Raw genomic sequence first — 21,023 nt, 5'->3', positions numbered from 1 at the left:
AATAGTTGTTGTTTTTTTCTCTGTCTGTAAATATAATATTTCAGTTATTGTTTTTTCTTTTTTTATTGCTTATTTATAATACTTGTTTTTATTTATTTATTTTATTTATTTATATATTTTTTTTGTCTTGTCTTCTTCTACTATGTCTCTTGTGTGCACTTTACTCTCTGCTGCTGTAAACCTGCAAATTTCCCCGCTGCGATACTAATAAAGGATTATCTTATCTTATCTTATCTTATTTTATCTTATCTTATCTTATCTTATCTTCATTACTTAATTCAAAGCAGGATCAGAATTTATACCTGTTGTCCTTTTAAAAATCTTTTTTTTCATCCATTTATATATATACAGTAGCAGTCAAAAGTTTGGACACACCTTCTCATTCAATGGTTTTTCTTTTTCTTCATTTTTATTTTTTTCTACATTGTAGATTAATATTGAAGACATCCAAACTATGAAGGAACACATATGGAATTATGTGGTAAACAAACAAATGCTCAACAAACCAGAATATGTTTTAAATTTTACATTCTTCAAAGTAGTTGAATGAGAAGGTGTGTCCAAACTTTTGTGTATCTGCAAAATTAAATACTTTAAAATGAAGAAGCTCTTTTTATATATTTTTTTATTTCATTTGACAGAATAATTACTCAATACAAAGCAGGATCTGAATTTATACCTGTTATTTTTAAAAAAATGTTTCATCCATTTATATATATACAGTAGCAGTCAGAAGTTTGGACACACCTCATTCAATGGTTTTTTTTTTCTTTTTTTTCTTTTTTTCTACATTGAAGACATCCAAACTATGAAGGAACACATATGGAATTATGTAATAATTGTGCACTTGTTTACCAGCCATCAATGCTAGGAACTCTACATTTAGTCTGTGCATTCATATAGCAAACCAGATTTGGGTGAGAAGAAAGGAAAAGCCAAGCTGTTGCATAACTGCCTGTTTATCCCCACCAGTCCTGTTATATATATATAGCTGTGCATGGTTATTTAGGAGACACATTACAGTACATGTACAGTAGCAGTCAGAAGTTTGGACACACCTTCTTATTCAATGGTTTTTCTTTTTCTTTCTTTTTTTTTTTTCTACATTGTAGATTAATATTGAAGACATCCAAACTATGAAGGAACACATATGGAATTATGTTGTAAACAAACAAATGCTCAACAAACCAGAATATGTTTTATATCTTACATTCTTCAAAGTAGTTGAATGAGAAGGTGTGAACAAACTTTTGACTGGTACTGTATGTTGAATACACTTATTGTAAGTTGCTTTGGATAAAAGTGTCTGCTAAATGACTTTAATGTAATGTAATGTAATGTAATGGAAGACATGCAAAACTAGAGCAAGAGCCAGTTTCACAACAATTAGGACCACCTTCTGAATTGCAAAACCATGAAAAATGTCCTAATATTAAGGGTTTATTTTATGTCTTTGTAATTTCTACATAAAAATAAAGTAAATTGTGTCAAATTGCACTATAAAAATTGAATTTAAACTACAGAACCAAAGAGTTTCTGAATAAAACTACAAAGACGGCCATTTGTGGTGACGTTAGGGTCGCGGACATATAACGTAGTCTTTTTATGAAGACATCCAAACTATGAAGGAACACATATGGAATTATGTGGTAAACAAACAAATGCTCAACAAACCAGAATATGTTTTATATTTTACATTCTTCAAAGTAGTTGAATGAGAAGGTGTGAACAAACGTTTGACTGGTACTGTATATTTTCTAGCAAGGAGATAAAAGGCTACCTCAATTTAAAGCACCTTTTATAACACTGGTAAGACAGAGACATATTGTAAAACATTTTTTATGTAAAAGCACTTGTACCGTGATCTAAAAACACTCCATCACAAGTGAAAGTCCTGCATTCACAATCTTATTAGGAGTATTGTCATCACATCCTCATTCTCAGGGAATTGATAATCATGGCTCAGTCTCCTAAATCTCCTCCTCCCTTCATTATCAAATGGATCACAGGTTAACACTGGCAGTAAATTCATCCTCTACGCTTTACCACGTCATCTGCGTCCAACCTCAACCAAGTACATTCTGTAACACCACCCATGCTGATAATGAAAACGGCAAAAAGAGAGGACTCTCCTGGTGAGATTACCAAAACTTTGCCTCCGGTCTTCCCTTCTTAGGAACATCTCTAACTAGCTGAGATCAGGGAGAAGGGATCTGGATGTGATGTTAACGGATGCTCTAAGCTGCTTTCCTATTGGGCGTTGGACTGGCTGCCTGCTACAGTGGCCCTCACCAACGCCCAGAAGAAAGCTCATCTTCTGAACAAAATATACCCAACAAAATCTGCAGAATTATCAAATTTGATATCAGTTACTCATGTGTCACCGTCTGACTTTACAAAAATAAAGTACCAATAACAAATTTAATTTAAACTTAAACGTGTGTCAGATCTTTGGCAGGCAAATCATTTCTAAATTATGATTTGATTATCCAACATAGTCTTAATTTGTATGTTATTAACTGAAACTGGGGTAGAAGTTCTTATTGAGTCAACCCCTCCCCACTTCAGTTTTGTGAGAAAAGTAGTGTGCATTAAGGATTGCCATTTTGTGCAATAATTCTATTAAGTGCAAGCAGTTGTCTCACATGGTAAAGAAGTATATTTCAATCTGTCAAATACTATCTTAAATACGGTGCAAACATTTTGGATGACTTTGCTGAACTGCTATCATCTGCATTGACTTTGAGTGTGTAGTTATTGTTGGGGATTTTAAGTTTCATGATGACATCCCCCAGGACAGCAGCAGAAAGGAACGTTGTTGTATTCTGGATGACTCCGGACTGTTTGAGCCCACACACAGTAAGAGGCTCCCACTGGACCTAATCATCTCCAAAGGTCTTGCTTAGGTTGAGGTGACTGATGTTCTTTCTTTCTTTTTTCTTTGAGATGACTATCTCTGTGCATGTTTTCAATCAGAGTTAGAATCAATAAATGGTATATCACTGAAAACACCAGTCAATTATTTGTTCAAGCTTTCTTTTCCACACCTGCACCCTTGTGGGTCTCAGTCAATGAGTTTGTAATAAATTCAGTTCTAAAATTAAAAATGTTATTGATGCCATCACTGCCAATAAGTTAATGGTAGTCTCTGGTAAGAAAAAAGCATCAAGGAGGTAAAATTAAAATAAGTTTGTGTCAAAAAACTGACATCTGTAAAGTACGATTTTGCATTTATAATTTAGAACTGAGAAATCCAAGGCAGTTCTTCTCCGACATAACTGCCAAAAACAATAATAACTCACAGGCCTTATTTGCTAATGTTAAATGGCTCACAAACTATCCAGTTGCCCACTTTTCCTCGATCCTCAGGGCGGTTTCAGAGCATCAGACCACTCTTAGAGGTAAACATATCCTGTGGAAAGCAAAATCTAGTCACTTTGAATGCAACTACCAGACCAGAAACACAACTCATATGAAAGCTGAGTCTGAAGTCAGGGATCCCAAATGTCAAGGACAAATGAAATGTTTTGTGTGATCGATATCTAACATCCCTGACAGAAAAACCATTTTGTCGGGGATAGGGTGCTGTTATAAATTTGGCCAAAGCCATGTTATAGCATTTATTAGTGCTAGTGTATTCTGAAATGCATTGAGATTATTTTATGATATTGTTCAGGGCCATACCAGTGAATATACTGAGGTCATGTCCTTTTTAATATTTCTGGGAATTTGGTGTTTTTGATGACATGCAGATGAGTTTACATTCTAAGATTACAGAAATATGACCTGTGTTTATATTACAAGATTCTGAAACTATTGTGTTTTTATGTATAACAACTAAATAGAATAAAAAGTAGCCTGTTCTCCAACATAATGACATATGCTCCTTTGTAACATTTAAACCTCTGTGATATTTGATACAAATTTAATAAAACAAAAAGATGACATTGTTTGAAGCTACTGTTTGAAATTCAAATTGTGCAACTTGGACTTTTCTATTGAACCACATGAATCATTTTCTGGACCATGCACAAAAAAAGTTGTTTTTTTCTGATATTGTTCAGGGCCATAGCTACGAGTAAAGATACTGAAGTCATGTCCTTATTGTTATTTCTTGGAATTTGGTGGTTTTAAGATAAGATAAAATAAGATAAGATAAGACAAGATACTAGTGTGTTTTTATGCAATATAACTAAATAGAATAAAAAGTAGCCAGAATGACATATGCTCCCTGGTAACATTTAAACCTCAGTGATATTTTGAACAAATTGAATTAAAGAAAGGTGACATTGTGTGTGTTTGAAATTCAAATTGTGCAACTTGGACTTTTCTATTGAACCACATGAATCATTTTCTGGACCATGCACAAAAAAAAAAGTTTTTTTCTGATATTGTTCAGGGCCATAGCTACGAGTAAAGATACTGAAGTCATGTCCTTATTGTTATTTCTTGGAATTTGGTGGTTTTAAGATAAGATAAGATAAGATAAGATAAGATAAGATACTAGTGTGTTTTATGCATAATAACTAAATAGAATAAAAAAGAATAAAATAAATAGAATAAATAGAATAGAAAAAAGAATAAATAGAATAAATAGAATAAATAGAATAATAGAATAAATAGAATAAAAAGTAGCCAGAATGACATATATGAGGTAACATTTAAACCTCAGTGATATTTTGAACAAACTAAATTAAAGAAAGGTGACATTGTGTGTGTTTGAAATTAAAATTGTGCAACTTGGACTTTTCTATTGAACCACATGAATCATTTTCTGGACCATGCACAAAAAGAAAGAAGTTTTTTTCTGATATTGTTCAGAGTAAAGATACTGAAGTCATGTCCTTATTCTTATTTCTTGGAATTTGGTGGTTTTAAGATAAGATAAGATAAGATACTAGTGTGTTTTTATGCATAATAACTAAATAGAATAAAAAGTAGCCTGTTCTCCAACATTTAAACCTCAGTGATATTTTAAACAAACTAAATTAAAGAAAGGTGACATTGTGTGTGTTTGAAATTCAAATTGTGCAACTTGGACATTTCTATTGAACCACATGAATCATTTTCTGGACCATGCACAAAAAAAAAAAAAAAAACCAAGTTGTTTTTGTTTTGGAGACCCGACACACGCTCAGTCCCTCCCTCTCTCCAATGACGCAACTTCCTCATAACAAGCCTTCTGATTGGTGAAGTGTCAGAAAAGGGAGTGTGGGGGGGGTAGACATTTTTCTCAATGGCTTCCTACTGACTCAGATGTGAAATGATTTATAATGTTTTATCAGCACTTTAGCACATGTTTGTCTGGGTTTTCTTTTTTTTTTTTTTATGCATTTGATGTGAGGAGCTCCAGAGGATGGAGAGGATGTCGGACACTGAAGCTGCTCGCAGTCCGGACCAGCTGAACAGGTTCCAGAGGCTGACACACAGGCCGCCGCACGGTGAGACACCAGCGGGTCGGTGAGCAGCATGCTACCGATAGCTCTCCGGTTCTCCCTGTCAGAGCAGCACCGTGGGGCCGTGATCAGCTGACCCACACACCACCTCTGAGTATTGATCACTGCAACGCTGCTGCAGCCACTGAGAGGGCTCCTGCTCCAGCCTGCAGCATGAGGCTACTCTGCTTGTTTATCTTGTTAAATTAGCTTCAGGGATGCATGTTGTGCAATGAAAACAGATTGTAATCATAGTTGTTCACCTTTTTTTGGTAAAAGAAACTGTTTCTAAAGTGTTTCAGCTGCACAGGTTACTTAGTTGTAGTTGCATGGCCTGACACAAGATCATTGATTAGGTTTAATAGACCTGCAGGGTTTCTGTACAACATAAATATAAATATATATATATATATATATATATATATATATATATATATATATATATATATATATATATATATATATATATATATATATATATATATATATATTTATATATATATAAATATATATATATATATATATATATATATATTTATATATATATTTATATATATATATAAATATATTATATATATATATAAATATATATATATATATATTTATATATATATAAATATATTATATATATATAAATATATATATATATATATATATATATATATATATAAAATATGTATATATATATATATATATATATATTTATATTTATATATAAATATATTTATATATATATATATATTTATATATATATATAATATATATTATATATTATATTTATATATATATATATATATATATATATTTATATATATATATAATATATTATATATATATATATAAATATATATATATAAATATAAATAAATATAAATATATTTATATATATATATATATATATATATATAAATATAAATATATTTATATATATATATATATATATATATATAGTACCAGTCAAAAGTATATATATATTGATTAACCCCTATTTAGATACTTATTAGATTAAAATCATTCAAAAGGGAATTTCTAACAGTATATAAGTAAGAGGTAAGTCTAAATGGAGTCAAGTGTCAAGTGGAGTGGAAGTGTCTCTTTATTTATTGGTGAGGAGAATATGTGTGTTGAGTGTAATATAGTCTGACAGAGAGGTGAATATCACTCATCCAAGGTAGAACATACACACATACAATATGCTTTATCACTTCAAAACCCATGATTATATCAATACATGGTCAATGTACAGTACCAGTCAAAAGACACACCTTCTCATTCAACTACTTTGAAGAATCTAAAATATAAAACATATTCTGGTTTGTTGAGCATTTGTTTGTTTACCACATAATTCCATACGTGTTCCTTCATAGTTTGGATGTCTTCAATATTAATCTACAATGTAGAAAAAAATAAAAATAAAGAAAAACCATTGAATGAGAAGGTGTGTCCAAACTTTTGACTGGTACTGTATATATATATATATGTATGTATGTATGTATGTTGTACAGTATGTATGTATGTATGTATGTTGTACAGATCCTGGTCCTGGTCCATTTCCTTGTTTTTGTGTCTCACAGATACAAACTACAGTCACTGTTTAGCACACAATCCAACTGAGGTTCCTCTGACTGATATTGTCAAGACTTTTTTTTTTTATTTTTAGCTTTTCTATGATATCAATCGGCTTTCAGAACTAACCAGCTTACTATGCCAGATACTTTTATTTGCCCTGTTGGTCTCAAATTGTATTACATGTACTGGCATTTCTAGCAAATGCTAAAAGAAGACCCAAACTCTTGCTTTTTTTTAAAGATTTACATTCTTTTTGTGGTTACAGCTCAGTAGAAATAAGTAATATCTGAAGAAAGAGCCTTTTTTTCCACACTGCGCACTCATTCATTCTTCAGGTTTGGGCTTGTCTCACATGTCACAAGTGAACATCGCATTCACTTCAAGCATGTGGTCATGGTTAGCTTTCTGAACACACTTTTAGTTGTTTATTTGGAAGGGTTATACCTACAAACTTTATCAAACTTAGCTCTTGTTCCTCATGAGTTTGAATGCACTTTTTCAGTCGTCTGGACAAAAGCATCTTCAAATCTCTAATGTAACGCTTGAAGCACCCAGACTAAAGTGTGCCAGCATTCCTCTGCTCTGCCTCTGTTCCCAAATCACAAACCTGATTATTAACAATGCATTGGTTTGGCTGAAACACAAGTGCTGAGTTCTAGGTAGGCCTCGCTTCTATTCTTAGTACAAAAAACAAAAGGTACAACATAAGATTTGGATTAATGTGCTCTGCCTTGTGTTATTGTGCGCCTGCTCATAGAAAACTTTTTACCCCTCAGGCTAAACATCTTATTATTGTGGTAATGTGTTATTCTCTGCTATTTGCATATTTTCCTTTTATAAGGTAAAAGTGTGAACCTCGCAGATAACGTTGTGAATGTCTGATTCTGTATTTTAACTACAGCACTGTGTGATATGAATAGACTTGTCTGTCAGCATTAGTGTCAGAGTGCCATTTCATTTGGACTGCACTACATACACAGTATATACAGTACAATGAGGAGGACACGCCTATTGCTTAGGTGTCGTTTAAGGTTTTTATGGCTCACTGTCTCCAAGCAGATGTATTGAGTTGAGATTGAACTGGGTGTGAACTCACTGCACAAAGGAATATATCTGTCATCAGGGCAGTGCCTGGTGAGCCATGTTCAAGTGTTGTCCCTGTGACTACCTGTGTTCAGTATGGCGTTGCCCTCAGCATTCTGTGACAAGGAAGGACGGTTAAAAAAAAATGCATTATCATGATTTCACAATGTCTAGCATCTCTGTCAGCATGCCCCTCCTTCTCCTCATCCTATGAAACTTTGTACCTCCCTGTGCAGGTCATCGTACGCCTCCTGCCCGCAGTGGGCATCGCTGTGTTGCTGACAACACTAATCTGTATGTGTTTGGAGGGTACAACCCTGACTACGATGAGTCAGGAGGCTCGGAGAATGAAGACTATCCGCTGTTCAGGGAGCTCTGGAGGTACCACTTTGCCACCGGCTGCTGGCAGCAGATTCAAACCGAGGGCTATATGCCCACAGAGCTGGCGTCTATGTCAGGTGAGACATTGTTTAATAGTTTACGACATTTCAAGACTTAATATTAGTATTTTATACACAAAAACAAATAAAAAAGTGTTTGTATATTATAGTTTGGTGTTGCTTTGTTTCCTCAGCTGTTTTGCACGGCAACAACCTCCTGGTGTTCGGCGGCACCGGGATCCCCTTTGGTGAAAATAATGGCAATGACGTACATGTTTGTAACGTGAAGTACAAGCGGTGGTCGCTGCTCAACTGTCGGGGGAAGAAGCCCAACAGAATCTACGGACAAGTAACCTCATAAATCTCTCATTTGATTTCTCACTGGGTCAAATTCAATTAAGGGTTTTGAAATATTACGACTGGATATGCACAACTCTCAATTCGTTAGAGCTGCTTCTTACTAAACTGTTACTTTATATCTTTCCTCCCTCAGGCAATGGTCATTATAAATGGCTTCCTGTACGTGTTTGGAGGGACGACGGGCTACATCTACAGCACAGACCTGCACAGGCTGGACCTGACCACCAGGGAGTGGATTCACCTCAAGCCCAACAACCCTCCAGACGACCTGCCTGAAGAACGGTACGCCCTTTGTGTCGCCTGAATGTGCTACAGGATCAAACCAAGCTAGGGAACTTTTCAGAAAGGTACAATTCATTGACATGGCATGCTACTGTGTGTGTGTGTGTGTGTCACAGGTACAGGCATGAAATAGCACATGACGGACAGAGGATCTACATTCTGGGAGGAGGAACGTCCTGGACATCTTACCCTCTGGACAAGGTACTACACCTCTAAGGGTATACTCAGCAAAGACATTTTGTACACAAGCAAAATCCATCTTCACCACTGCTAGACTGACAGTAAATATTGTGTCTTTTTAATAGATACATGCGTACAATCTGGAGACCAATTCCTGGGAGGAGATTACAACTAAGCCTCATGACAAAATAGGTCTGTATTCTGCACCTCACTTTTAACTGAGCCTGTTTTTGTTCTCTTTCACAGCATTCTAAAATGTCTGTGCTTTTGACAGGGTATCCTGCTCCTAGGAGATGCCATAGCTGTGTACAAATACGAAATGGTGAGATTATGTTTGATAATGCTGTGCAACCAATGTGGCCAAATAAAATAAATATCATACTTCTGTAATTCTGCTTCAAAGATAAAAAGGTGCTCCTGATATCTGATATCACATCCTCATATGTTTGAAAGTAACTTCCTGCCAGCTCACACATGAACTACGTTAACACTGTCTGACCATTCGTTTTTTTCTGATGTAGATGTATTTATCTGTGGAGGCTACAACGGGGAATTGATATTAGCTGATCTGTGGAAGATCAACCTGCAGACTTTCCAGTGGAGTAAACTACCAGCACTGATGCCTGAGCCGGCCTACTTCCACTGTGCTGCTGTCACGCCTGTTAGTACAACAATACCGTCTCTAATCACTCGTCAACCGGGCTTTGAGCTTAAAACCTCAGGTATTAAACTCTACATTAATTATAATATGTACGTGTTTCTCTCTTCCCCTCACTCTGTCCCAAGGCTGGCTGTATGTACATCCATGGCGGAGTGGTGAACATCCATGAGAACAAGAGAACTGGCTCTCTGTTTAAGATCTGGCTGGCTGGGCCCAGCCTGCTGGAGCTATGCTGGGAGAAGCTCCTCAAAGCCTTTCCCCACCTGACTTCCCTCCCCACCATGCAGCTGCTCAACCTGGGCCTCACACAGGAACTAATTGAACGCTTGAAATAAGCCGCACAGTGGGGGGGACGGACATATGAATGGATGGGACAGGCCGGGCTGGACTGGGAGGAGTTGAGGTCTGACAGAGCACAGAATTCATAGCAATTCTCATAGCAAAATTCTACGGAAAAAATGGCCCTCTCCCTCCTTTGCCTAACGTAGCCCCGCCTTAAAACCAAAAACAATGGGATGCCTTTTTTTTTGTTTCTTTTTTTTTTTTGCTGTTTCAGTGAAGATAAATTAATTAAATGTGGAATGTTTTATGGATTTTACTCATCACCCCCGCCCCCTTACATGATGCCTTTGTGTCAATCTAAACATGAATTCACGCTTCTTATCCTCCAAACTGTGATGGCTGGAAATACTTTATTTTGCCATGTCATATTTTCAACAACTGTCTCTCCCATGTGTTAAAAAAAAAAAAAAGATCTGCCTTCTCTAGTACTTTTAAGAATTCTGTGCAAAGGAAGAATGCATGTGTATTTATTTGAAGGACTACATTTTTTCCCCCAGTTTTTCTCATCATCTGATATTGCTGTTTGCACACTTTGTCTCGCATATTTGTGGACATTTACTTTTAAAAGAAATAGATCTTATAATCAGTCTATCTTAAGTCTAAAATGTTGCAGACAGTAGTTGCTAAAGAATCATACCAGTGTTTTTGCAAATAATAGCCAATTTAATCCAAATCTCATTTACAACTTTTGTTACTTCCGACATGCCGTTTTATTAATTTTTTTAATGAATTTGCAACCTTCATGGCAGTCTTTTTTCTTTCCCTTATCTCCCTATGGTATGAAAATCAACTTCCAGTAGCTTGAGACTCTCTTAACATAATCAATCACACTGATTTTCTTTGTGTTTTTATCCTTGAAGTTATATTGCATAAGTTTGACATAAATGAAAGCCAACATGATAATTCACTTTGAAGGATTACCAATCTTTAATGTCTCTTAGAAGTTGTTTTCATACTATATTAATGGAAACCAGTGTCTGCCTTGAGGGAAGGAAAAACATTTTTAAGTTTCAGTTCAAGTATGATATGCCTCGAAAATGGTCACCAGTAATATATGCTGTTTATGGTAAATTAGCTAAAACACGCAGAAACACTGTATGCTCTTAATTAGTGAAGGAAAGGTTCAATGCTGGATCTGCTTTTGTCTGGGCCTTTGTATTTCCTGTATTTTTCATTATTCATTAATTTACAGTCTAATCTGCAAAACAGTCTGCAGAAATGTTTAAGGGTAGGTATCTTCAAAATTGTTTAATTACCGTTTGCTTTCAGATCTCATTTGTAAACCGAACCATGCAACACATCACTGTGAATCTGGTGCTCTTTAAAATTAATTCTAAATGCTTTTATTCAAATAAAGACTTCGTTCTGTTAAGACATTTACTCCCTCTCTGTTGATGACATGACATGTTTTGCACAGGGAGTTGTTTTTAGTAGCAGGCTTATACCAGCATTTGTTTTTACTGCAGTGCCTTTTTCAAACTTTTAATGAGGCTGACATTTCAGTAATAATAGGCAGTATAAGACCTTTGCATATTAGGACAAATGGTTTATGTTGTAAATTGTGTTTTTAAAAGGAAGTGGACATTTTAGCCATTTTGACCAAGACATTACATATATTCACTAAACATCTTGGTGCCAAGAATGCAGAGACTTTGTATTCTCTTTCTGTTAAAGGCCAGACAGTAGACTTAAGGACAGGATACAGCATATTGGGCCTTTTGGGTATTAATCCTAAACGCACTTGTTAAACATATACAGTTCATATGTGGAATAAATTAATTTAACAGATGCCAAATAAATGAAACTTGGACAAAGTTATTCTAACGATGAATGAAAGGTGAGGTGAGGCTTAGGAAGGGATGTTGCCATATGGTTTGATCTTCCTGCACTTCTTTAATTTTCCCCTTTATTTCTGTTCTACATAGCAAACTACTTTATGCATGATGTAATTTCCTGCTTTTAAAATTAACACCGAACCTTTACTGAGGGACATAGTTTTGAAGATGAGCACTAAAATGTTGTACAGTAGGCTTGTGTGAATGTTGTGTTGGAGTACTGTCAATAAAGGTGTTCTGTAAATAGCTCTGTGCTCCCCCATTCACTTTGATTGACTAATCTTTAGCATGATACAAAACTGAAATAAACCAAAATTGTTTTATTTAGACTATTTTGGCATGCGCTGCTGTTGCCACTTCTATCCCAAGAACCGGATACAAGTGATAACATGCACGTCATTGGTCCTGTTACGTACCAACAGTGCCAAAATGTCAATAATGAACATTATAGCTACATAAAGCCAAGATATTAATATGTAACTGAAATGCAAATCCAATAAAATTGACAGTAAATAATTCAAAAGTTAAAAATGAAAAAAAAATAACTTTGTAGGTAATAAAGCACTAGTTGAAAGAGTAGTCTTATTTCACAGAAGTTTTATAAATTAATGCATTTATTATGTCCTGTATAAAACAATTCTTACAATATATCAGAACCAAAAATGAATACCACCAATTTACATTTAAATGCAAGAGCAAAACAATCGAAGTTACAGATTTTTATGACATGTCAGAATTTGGGAATATGTTCAAACGCGCAAAACATTGCTCAGTATCACATATTGACAAGAAGGAGACAGCTATACACTTACAACTCTGCAGTCAACTTTCAAAACTCAATCCAAATCTTTCTCCATGTTTTGTGCCACTGAATCCACAACACCTGAAGTGAGTGTATTTGTTTTAGTGGCTTAACATGTTTGGAGCCTTAGGATTGTTCTTGGCAAGCAGATCAACAAGAGCGTGGAGAAGGAGCAAAGAAGTAAAGGGCCAAAAGGATGAGGTAGACCACCACTAGAGCCGTGCCTGCAAAACGAAACAGTTGATTATAGTCTAAATATCACACTTACTCATAACTGCATGGTTTAGATGTTAGATATGACCATCTTGCTAACACATCTAATATACTATCTTGGTCTTTGTGAATGTATGATGTCCATATCTAATGTGGAGAAATCTGCATCCTGACTTACCCTGAAAGTAATCACATTTTCCATCCATGAAGATGTAATTGACCAGAATGACACTGAAGATGCTCGCCCAGAGATGTATGTCACTGAACACAAGCACGAATCCAACATCCTGTGGGGGGAAAAGTCGGGATTGAAACAAGTCAGGATTGGAGCAACTGCATTTTGTTAAGAACTCTTTTATTACACTTATTTATTGCACTTACATAGAAGGCATTGAAGAGTATGAGCAGTGGAATCTGAATCATGCAGACCTGCACAGCAATGCAACTGCCCACTTCAAGGCTGTAGACAAAAAATATGTTTTAACAATGGCAAATTAGACATCAAACTATTACATGTTTGTCATTCATTATATATTTAATAACAAATGTTGCAAGATCTATCATTGCTCAAAATGAAAGTATGGTCTTTGGTGGAAAGTGGTAGAATTTAGGCAAAAAGTAAAAATGATACTACAACAGCACAGTGGACTCGTACCTCAGGCTGATGTTGTTCTGCAGTGCAAATTGGATCCCATTTACGATCTCAGGAAGCTCTGGCACCATGGCCAACACTGTGACACCGATGAAGTACTGCACAAAGTACAAAGACACACAATTCATTGTCCTTAAATCTAAAACACATCAGTTAACGTTGAGGCTCCGTTAAAACTACATTTCTTATCTCTTGGATTATCAAAAAGGTATTCTAGGTTGTGAATTTCAACATGAATTGTAGGTTTGCATTCTCTTCTATAACCAAGAATCAATTAAACTTAGAATCTAAGCGACATTTTGACTTTCTCTTTAAAGAACAAAGTGTTTTGAATACCTGGGAGATGTAGGAATGGGTCAGCAATGGCTCTATGTTCTCTGTGCTGAGGTCAGCGCAGCAAGCCATCAAAATTGTGGCAGCAATCAGCACTCCAAAAGCCCTCAACCGGGACCAGTGGACTACATGATGACCTGCTGGTTGAATACAAAACGATAAGCTTATCCAATTTAAAGATTTCTGACTTACCTCACTGCTGCAGGGAGTCTTTCACATCCATCAAATGGAGTTCAAAGTCTGGACTTTCTCTTGTGTTTAAGTTCTTCACCCTTCGCATGCTCAGGGGTCTTTGTCATGCACATGCACAACTTTACCTCACTGCAAGGGAAAAGCTTTCTTTACATGCACCAATACAGCATGCAACAGGCATCAGTGCTTTGCCATTTCATGCTCCGTCACCCAAAAGATTAAAAGAACACCACATGCACACCACAGACACACCTGTTGCAACGTGGCTGGTGGAAACAATGCCGCCATTAATACACGTGTTGGCTACAAGGTGATGGCCAGTGGTGACCTCACCAGTGGGGTGGTGGTAGTTGTTGGTACCCTCATGTGCGTACTGACCGCCATGCCCATTGCCCTCTTGGCCATCGCTGATATGGATATCGTAGATGTGGGAGTGGGTTTTCAGTGTGAAGATGAGGCCGATCAGGTACGCAGCAGGCAGCAGCACAGAAATTGTGTACACCAGGGGCCTGGAACACATTTTTGTATTTTATAACTAGTTAAAACACTTTTGAGTTGATAACTTTAAAACTACAGTTACCGCCTCGCTTCATGTTGCTGTTTATGTGTCCAAATGTCATAATTTGTGCTAAATCGTCATCATTTCACACAAATGGACTTACTCGATATGGGAGAGGATCAATTGTGGGTCAGCTTGACTCTGTTAAACACAAAAAAAACAAAAAAGGTGAACATTAAAGATAAGGACAAACTAAAGGCGTCCGTGCTTTTGCCATCAGGGCCCCTCGGCTTTGGAACGACCTGCCTGAGGAGATAAGGCTTGCAGAATCAGTAATCTCTTAACACACATTCTTACAGAATGGCTTTCATGTGATGTCGTCGCTTTAATGTTCCGTTTTATTATTGGTTTTACTATCTTATTTTCATATACTATTTTATGTTTATTTATTTTATTTATTTATTTCATTTATTCTATTTATTCTCTCGTTATTTCATTTTATTTTTATCCTATCGGATTGTTTTTATCGTTTCATCTATTGTACCGTTTTCTCTTTATCAGGGTGTAAGTCTTACCTTAATTTGTCTAAGCTTTCTTTTGTTTAATTGTCTTGCTTTTTGCTGCCTTGTCTGTTGAAGCACTTTGTAAACTCTGTTTTTAAGAAGGTGCTATATAAAAATTAAAATATTTTGAAAACCTTTTATATAATGAAAATGTGAGAACCATAAAAAGGTGTAATCTTCATGGTCGGAGTGTGTAGAATGCGTTGCTACAAACATGAATCACCCTGCTGCTCTCCTAGTCATATCCAAATGTAGGGACGGTGGGAAAAAAACTGGAATTAAAAAGTGTTCTCGAACTCACCATGTCGTAGTGACAATCTTTGCAGGTGAAGGGCACACTGCCGTTGCCTGGGATGTTGGTGCAGCTTTCACACACCAGATTACCAAAGGTCTTTGAGTAGATGGTGGGAGCAAACACACCTAGGGGACCATGTTACAACAGGAAGGTCACGGTTTATGGATCTGTTGGTGGAGGACATACTGTATAAAAACGAGTTACATGTGCAGCTGCCACACATACCTCCGACGGATATGAAGAGCAAAGCTGAGCTCACTCCGGCCGACCGACTGTTAAACCGTTGCTCTCTGTGTTTAATGCCCCCAATGATCATACAGATACCCTGTTCAGTTGACACAAACACAAAGTTCAGAATCATATCAGAGGATCATAATGCTGCATGTTAACAGATATGTACATGTGTTCATTTGTCCTCCTCGTGCACTCACAGGTACAAACAGTATACACCCAAGCAAGGTCCCAGTGAGCGCTGCTTTAACGATCTCTTCATAACATTTGGTGCCTGCATTGTGTCCCTGCAGCAGTGCCGTGATGTAGAAGGTCATCTCTGTGATGGAGCCAAACGTCGCATTCACCACGGCTCCCACTGCAAAGTTACTCTGTGCAGAAATGCTGCGGGAATATGCAGTTACCAATGAACCAACCATTTCATGTTTTGTGCATCATAATTCATGTACTTTCTCCTTTCATTCACATTCGTCTACTGGCCAGAGACAGAAAAAATAAACCTTACCTGGCTATACCCATGCCAATATAGTAGGATAGAGGAATGATGGAGGTGATGGCTGTGGCAAACTTGGTCTGTGCACTGCAGAAATGGTGTTCACGGTCAGTATAGCCAATAATGAGAGTGATGAATACCAGGGGAAGCAGGTCTGCAGGGAACATAGACTTAAGGAGAACAAATGAATACGCAGCAGACAGACTTGTACTGTATTTACCACGAACATCTGCAGAACGGTGCAGCTGGCAGTGCACACAACACCACCATGATACATTTTGTACGAACAAAGAAGTTGAGTATATTGAAAAGCAATCTAATGTTACCACAGCTGACCTCATGACATTTTTTCTTACAAGCCTCTTACTTTCATTGAGCTATAACCGACAACCAAAAAAAAAAAGGATACTGAGAGCGAAAATGTTGATTCCTTGGACAGTGTATTTGTAGTAATGCACATTGAAAGCATGATAACAGCATAAGATGACCTTGGTCTCACACCCCGTCTGCAAAAGAGAACATAAAGTACTCACCACAAGTTACAAAAAAAAAAAAAGCTTTCTCTGCTTCCCTCTAGTGGCATCATTACATTTTACATTACATTACATTACATCAGCAACATGTCTTTCCATGAACAACATCCTGGTTACTCTGGGTAATGTATGTCAATTTTCATATAGAGCTGAAGTCAATTCCGAATGAAAACTGTCCACAGTGTTAGAAGCATATCTCTCAAAACATTTGCAAGTTACGTACAGTACATTTAACACACCACTTGGGGGAAACTATGTTCTTTGTGATTTTGTTGAACTGACCCTAAAGGAAAACAAGTCCTAGTAGATGCACGGGGAGAACTTCAGTTATATGTTGTCAAAGCTAATAAAGGCAGAAATAACAAAAATCTTGCAGTTGATAGTTTGACGAGCATGACCAGATGCCTTGATATCTCATCAAAAGAGATATCTTTAAATCAGTTTGGAATTTTTGATACATCCTGAATCTAAATGTAGATTAGCTAGAGTCGAGCAGTGCTCATCATGCATCAATCTCGACTAACCGCTGACATTTCATTCAAAATGAATGTGTACCTTTTCCAGTCTGTGAATGTGAATGTCCTCTGGTTCCATGAGGAGGACAACGGTCAGAGTGCGAGCATTCATCTTGGCTACAGGTATAGTGAAGATCGGCAGCCAGGAGAGCACACAGGCCAGGGAGTGGACCACAGCGAGGACAGGGTAACCCAGCAACAGCCATATATACGTGCTGATGCGACACTGCAGAGGGGGGCAAAGAACAATTAAAAATCATTCAGAATACATAGAAATATTTAAAAACTTTCAATGCACCAAGTGATTTGGAGTCTGACTTTCTTACCCAGCGTTTTGTAGTTTTTCTAGCTGGTGGTTCTGGGACAGGGATGATAACAGGGATTGGGGAAGACATGAGAAGGGGCGCAGAGTCCTTTTCCCTGTTGTCTTCACCGTCCCGCTCTTCAGGAATGACTTCAAACTTTGGAGGCTTTGCAATAGATCTCTTAACTACATCACTTGCCTGAAAAGGGCAGATATGACAACAGAAAATAACATTTCTCAGCTACTTTTGTGACACTTAAATATGGTAATATTTTTAAACTATATAAGAAATTACCTTCTCCATCGACTTCCCAAATGGCCAAATAAAGTACCAAGCCAGCTTTAAACAAAGTTTTCCTGAAAAAAAAGCAATAAAAAAAATGTCATGATGTTCCATATTTCAGAGCACACTACAATCCTCTGAGTGATGCAGCTGGATTATAGGATACTTACCATAAGGGGCACCGAAGATTGTTAGAAACATTACAGGACAAATGAGGAAGTAGATCAAAGATATCCACCATCCAAATAAAATGACATAAACTATGTTCCCAAAGGTGACCACTGAGCCTGCAGGAGAGAAGAGATCACAAACACAGGTTATTGCTTTCCCGTAACAACAATGTGCAATGATATAAATTTAAATGCAAAAATATACCTTCTTGAGGCTTAACAATGCTAAGATCAGAGTAGAGCTCTTTGATGATGTCTGATCGGTCTTCAATGGGCTTCTCCGTTACATTGCCTTTCCACTTTCTGAAGCCAAACTGAAAAAAAAACAACAACAACGTGATTTTGGATTCAAAGTATGTCACACAAAACAAGGAACGTGAAAACAGTCTGGTATTCTTAACAACTCCATATTTTCCCCTTCAGTCATGCAGACACCCCCTGCATGCCTCAGTGCCCCCAGGAGAGGACCACCCCACAGTTTGAGAAACACTGAATTCAACAAAACTAGAAAAGCAGCAACACATCCTTTGCACATCTGCATTTTTTAAATTCTTTATTGAATAAAACTGAAAAAGTGGATTCTGAGTGATTGGATGCAGGTTTGTGTTTGGAGAGAAAGTGTCTCCTTAACCCAGTCATGGCCCACCTTGTAGTTGTTGGCCTCCCTGTGCGCCTCCACCTCATTCTCAGCTCTGATTGTGGTCTTTGTGGTGCCTTCATGCCAACCCTCCTCTCCGTAGCGAGACGGAGTAGATCGGGAGGCACCGTGTCCTCCTGTGGCAGATCGCAGCTGTGAGAAAAAACTCTTCCACGTGGCAAGATGGGAAAATATCCCACATGAAAACACCCAAAAAAAAGCAGAGATCCATGCACTCACTCTTTCAGTTGACTTCTCCTGTCTATATTTAAACAGCTCCAATGTATATACCCACAGATTCCTACAGAAACTTAGCTACTGTTTACTTTTGTCTGGATGTAAATCCAAAGTTAGAGATTTAAACTTTCCTTTCACAAATTCGTACATCTGCTGGAGAGGTTTATTGTGAGTGCTTTCATATTTTTTGTGGTGTCAACTAACCACAAAATAAACTGTGACAGTCACCTCTGTGGATGGCGAGGAAACATTTCGGTGTGTAGTGGCAGAATTGGTGTGCGGAAGCATCTGGGGAAGGCGTCTCGGCTGCGCCTAGCTCCGGATGCTGGGGGCCAACACAGTGCAAATCAGTTTGGCACTGTCGCCGTGGAAACCGGTGATGCTGTTCAGGATCTACAGAGTGCTCTGAATAAGGAAATATCAGGGAGAACGGAGTTATGGCTTCAAAAAAAAAAAAAAAAAAAGGCATAGTACATCAAGCAATACTTTGAAATAACTTGATTCTTTTTGCAAATTCAGCAGTAAAACGATGCTGAATGGAGACAGGAGATGGTGTAGTGAAATGATAAACATACACACAAAGTTACCTCTAATAGGTATCAAGGAATTAGAGGTGTAGAGCTAAACTGACATCCAGGACCAACGCCTTCCAACATGGAACATGGACATGTGTGTGACTAACAAAAACCTCCTGAGAGTCATGCACAGTGTCCCCCTTCTCCCCCACAACTCTGACAACTGCTGTCTGCCAAGACTGATCACATTATAAATGCATTGCAGCACATAAGAAAACTCAGTTGTACTGTGCTACGCTTTGTAATTAAATATGCTGGTTGTACTGGAAATAATCCATCTGCTCATAATGTTCTACTCCCCATGTCTGATAAAAGATGTGAAGTTAAAGTTTCAGATTTTTGGAAAGCAACCTAAAGCTGATGCTCCAGACTCACACATTCACAAATAACATTTAAACTCCATAGAAAACTCATATCCACTTTCGGCCTGGTGCCTTTTTTTTTCTTTTTTTTTTTTTTTTTTAAAGTGTGGACAACTTCATGAAAACAGCCAGACGTTGTGGGTAGATGAGAGAATTCAAGTTTGGAACAATCAATGGCTGCTTATTATTCCTTGTCAAGTGAGGCAGTTTGTCAAACCACCAAACTAACAATGATGTAAACAAGCTGAATAAACTACATTCTGATTAATCAGTTGTGATCATCACATGGTATTAGACATTGAGCACATAAACTGACATAAAGGTAGGCTGCATCAAAAGTAACGTCCAGAACTTTATAACGACCTCACTTCTTCTAGGAATAAAAGAGACTTTTGTGGAGTTTGACAGTCAAACAGAAAGTCCTCAGGAAGTCCTCTAAATGTTTAGTTCAGACCGGGAGGGAAGTGTGAAAGCACAGGTGACTCTGATGAACGCACTGACGACTAAACTCAAATGTAAAAGAAGCAAAGAAATAAAAACACCCAACGCTAAAGCAGCAGATGACAGACTAGGTTTTTTGTTTTTTTTTTTTAAGACTTTTTTTTTTTTATTTTAAAGTTTTTTTTTTCCAAAAGGAGGTGTCTCAGAAAGCTGCAGGAGAAGCAGGAGCAGTTTGGTCTCACCTGAATCAGTCGCAGATCTTCTCCGCAGGTTTTCCGCATCAGCTGGCATCGATGAGGACTTCTTGTGGGACATTCTGTCTGTCCGGGTGTCGCTTCTGTATCATCTGTGCGTCGAGGGTTAACAACCCTCTTTATGAAGTCTGCCGTGCGTGTTTCTGGTGCTTCCTCATGCAGAAGGTGTGACAGCAGCGCCACCATCAGAGGGGGGGAGGATGGAGCAGCTGGAGACACTGTAACCTTTTCAATCTGATTTGTTCATGTTGTGCATTCTTAAAAGGACCTCTGCCTTTCCTGCACATGTTTTCTTTCTATCTTTCTTTCTGT

General features: G+C 37.2%; 2 protein-coding genes across 4 annotated transcripts; one reads left to right on the top strand and one right to left on the bottom strand.

Moving 5' to 3' along the window:
• The first annotated feature begins 5,211 nt into the window (after positions 1-5,211).
• klhdc10 (kelch domain containing 10) lies at positions 5,212-12,352 on the top strand. The gene is made up of 9 exons (XM_054624608.1): positions 5,212-5,441; positions 8,324-8,545; positions 8,662-8,816; positions 8,961-9,109; positions 9,226-9,310; positions 9,415-9,481; positions 9,564-9,611; positions 9,811-9,950; positions 10,076-12,352. Exons 1-9 carry the CDS (start codon positions 5,357-5,359, stop codon positions 10,283-10,285), a joined length of 1,161 nt encoding a protein of 386 aa, XP_054480583.1. The 5' UTR covers positions 5,212-5,356; the 3' UTR covers positions 10,286-12,352.
• A 402-nt stretch (positions 12,353-12,754) lies between these two features.
• cax1 (cation/H+ exchanger protein 1) lies at positions 12,755-20,896 on the bottom strand. 3 transcript variants are annotated; one of them, XM_054624692.1, is made up of 20 exons: positions 20,700-20,896; positions 19,308-19,484; positions 18,852-18,979; positions 18,411-18,519; positions 18,206-18,322; positions 18,048-18,109; positions 17,775-17,951; positions 17,489-17,674; positions 16,810-16,906; positions 16,413-16,554; positions 16,108-16,291; positions 15,902-16,001; positions 15,683-15,801; positions 14,982-15,019; positions 14,653-14,828; positions 14,131-14,267; positions 13,798-13,892; positions 13,524-13,602; positions 13,321-13,429; positions 12,755-13,153 (listed from the first exon to the last, which is right to left on the bottom strand). In XM_054624692.1, exons 1-20 carry the CDS (start codon positions 20,770-20,772, stop codon positions 13,080-13,082), a joined length of 2,379 nt encoding a protein of 792 aa, XP_054480667.1. In that variant the 5' UTR covers positions 20,773-20,896; the 3' UTR covers positions 12,755-13,079. The 3 variants fall into 3 exon arrangements, with proteins under 3 accessions (XP_054480667.1, XP_054480668.1, XP_054480669.1); XM_054624693.1 differs by having other exon boundaries at positions 14,698-14,828; XM_054624694.1 differs by having other exon boundaries at positions 14,131-14,264; positions 14,698-14,828.
• Between the last annotated feature and the right edge of the window lie 127 nt (positions 20,897-21,023).

Source organism: Anoplopoma fimbria, chromosome 23 (assembly GCF_027596085.1).
Source record: "Anoplopoma fimbria isolate UVic2021 breed Golden Eagle Sablefish chromosome 23, Afim_UVic_2022, whole genome shotgun sequence".
NCBI lineage: Eukaryota > Metazoa > Chordata > Actinopteri > Perciformes > Anoplopomatidae > Anoplopoma > Anoplopoma fimbria.
This window is presented reverse-complemented; position numbering and strand designations above follow the sequence as displayed.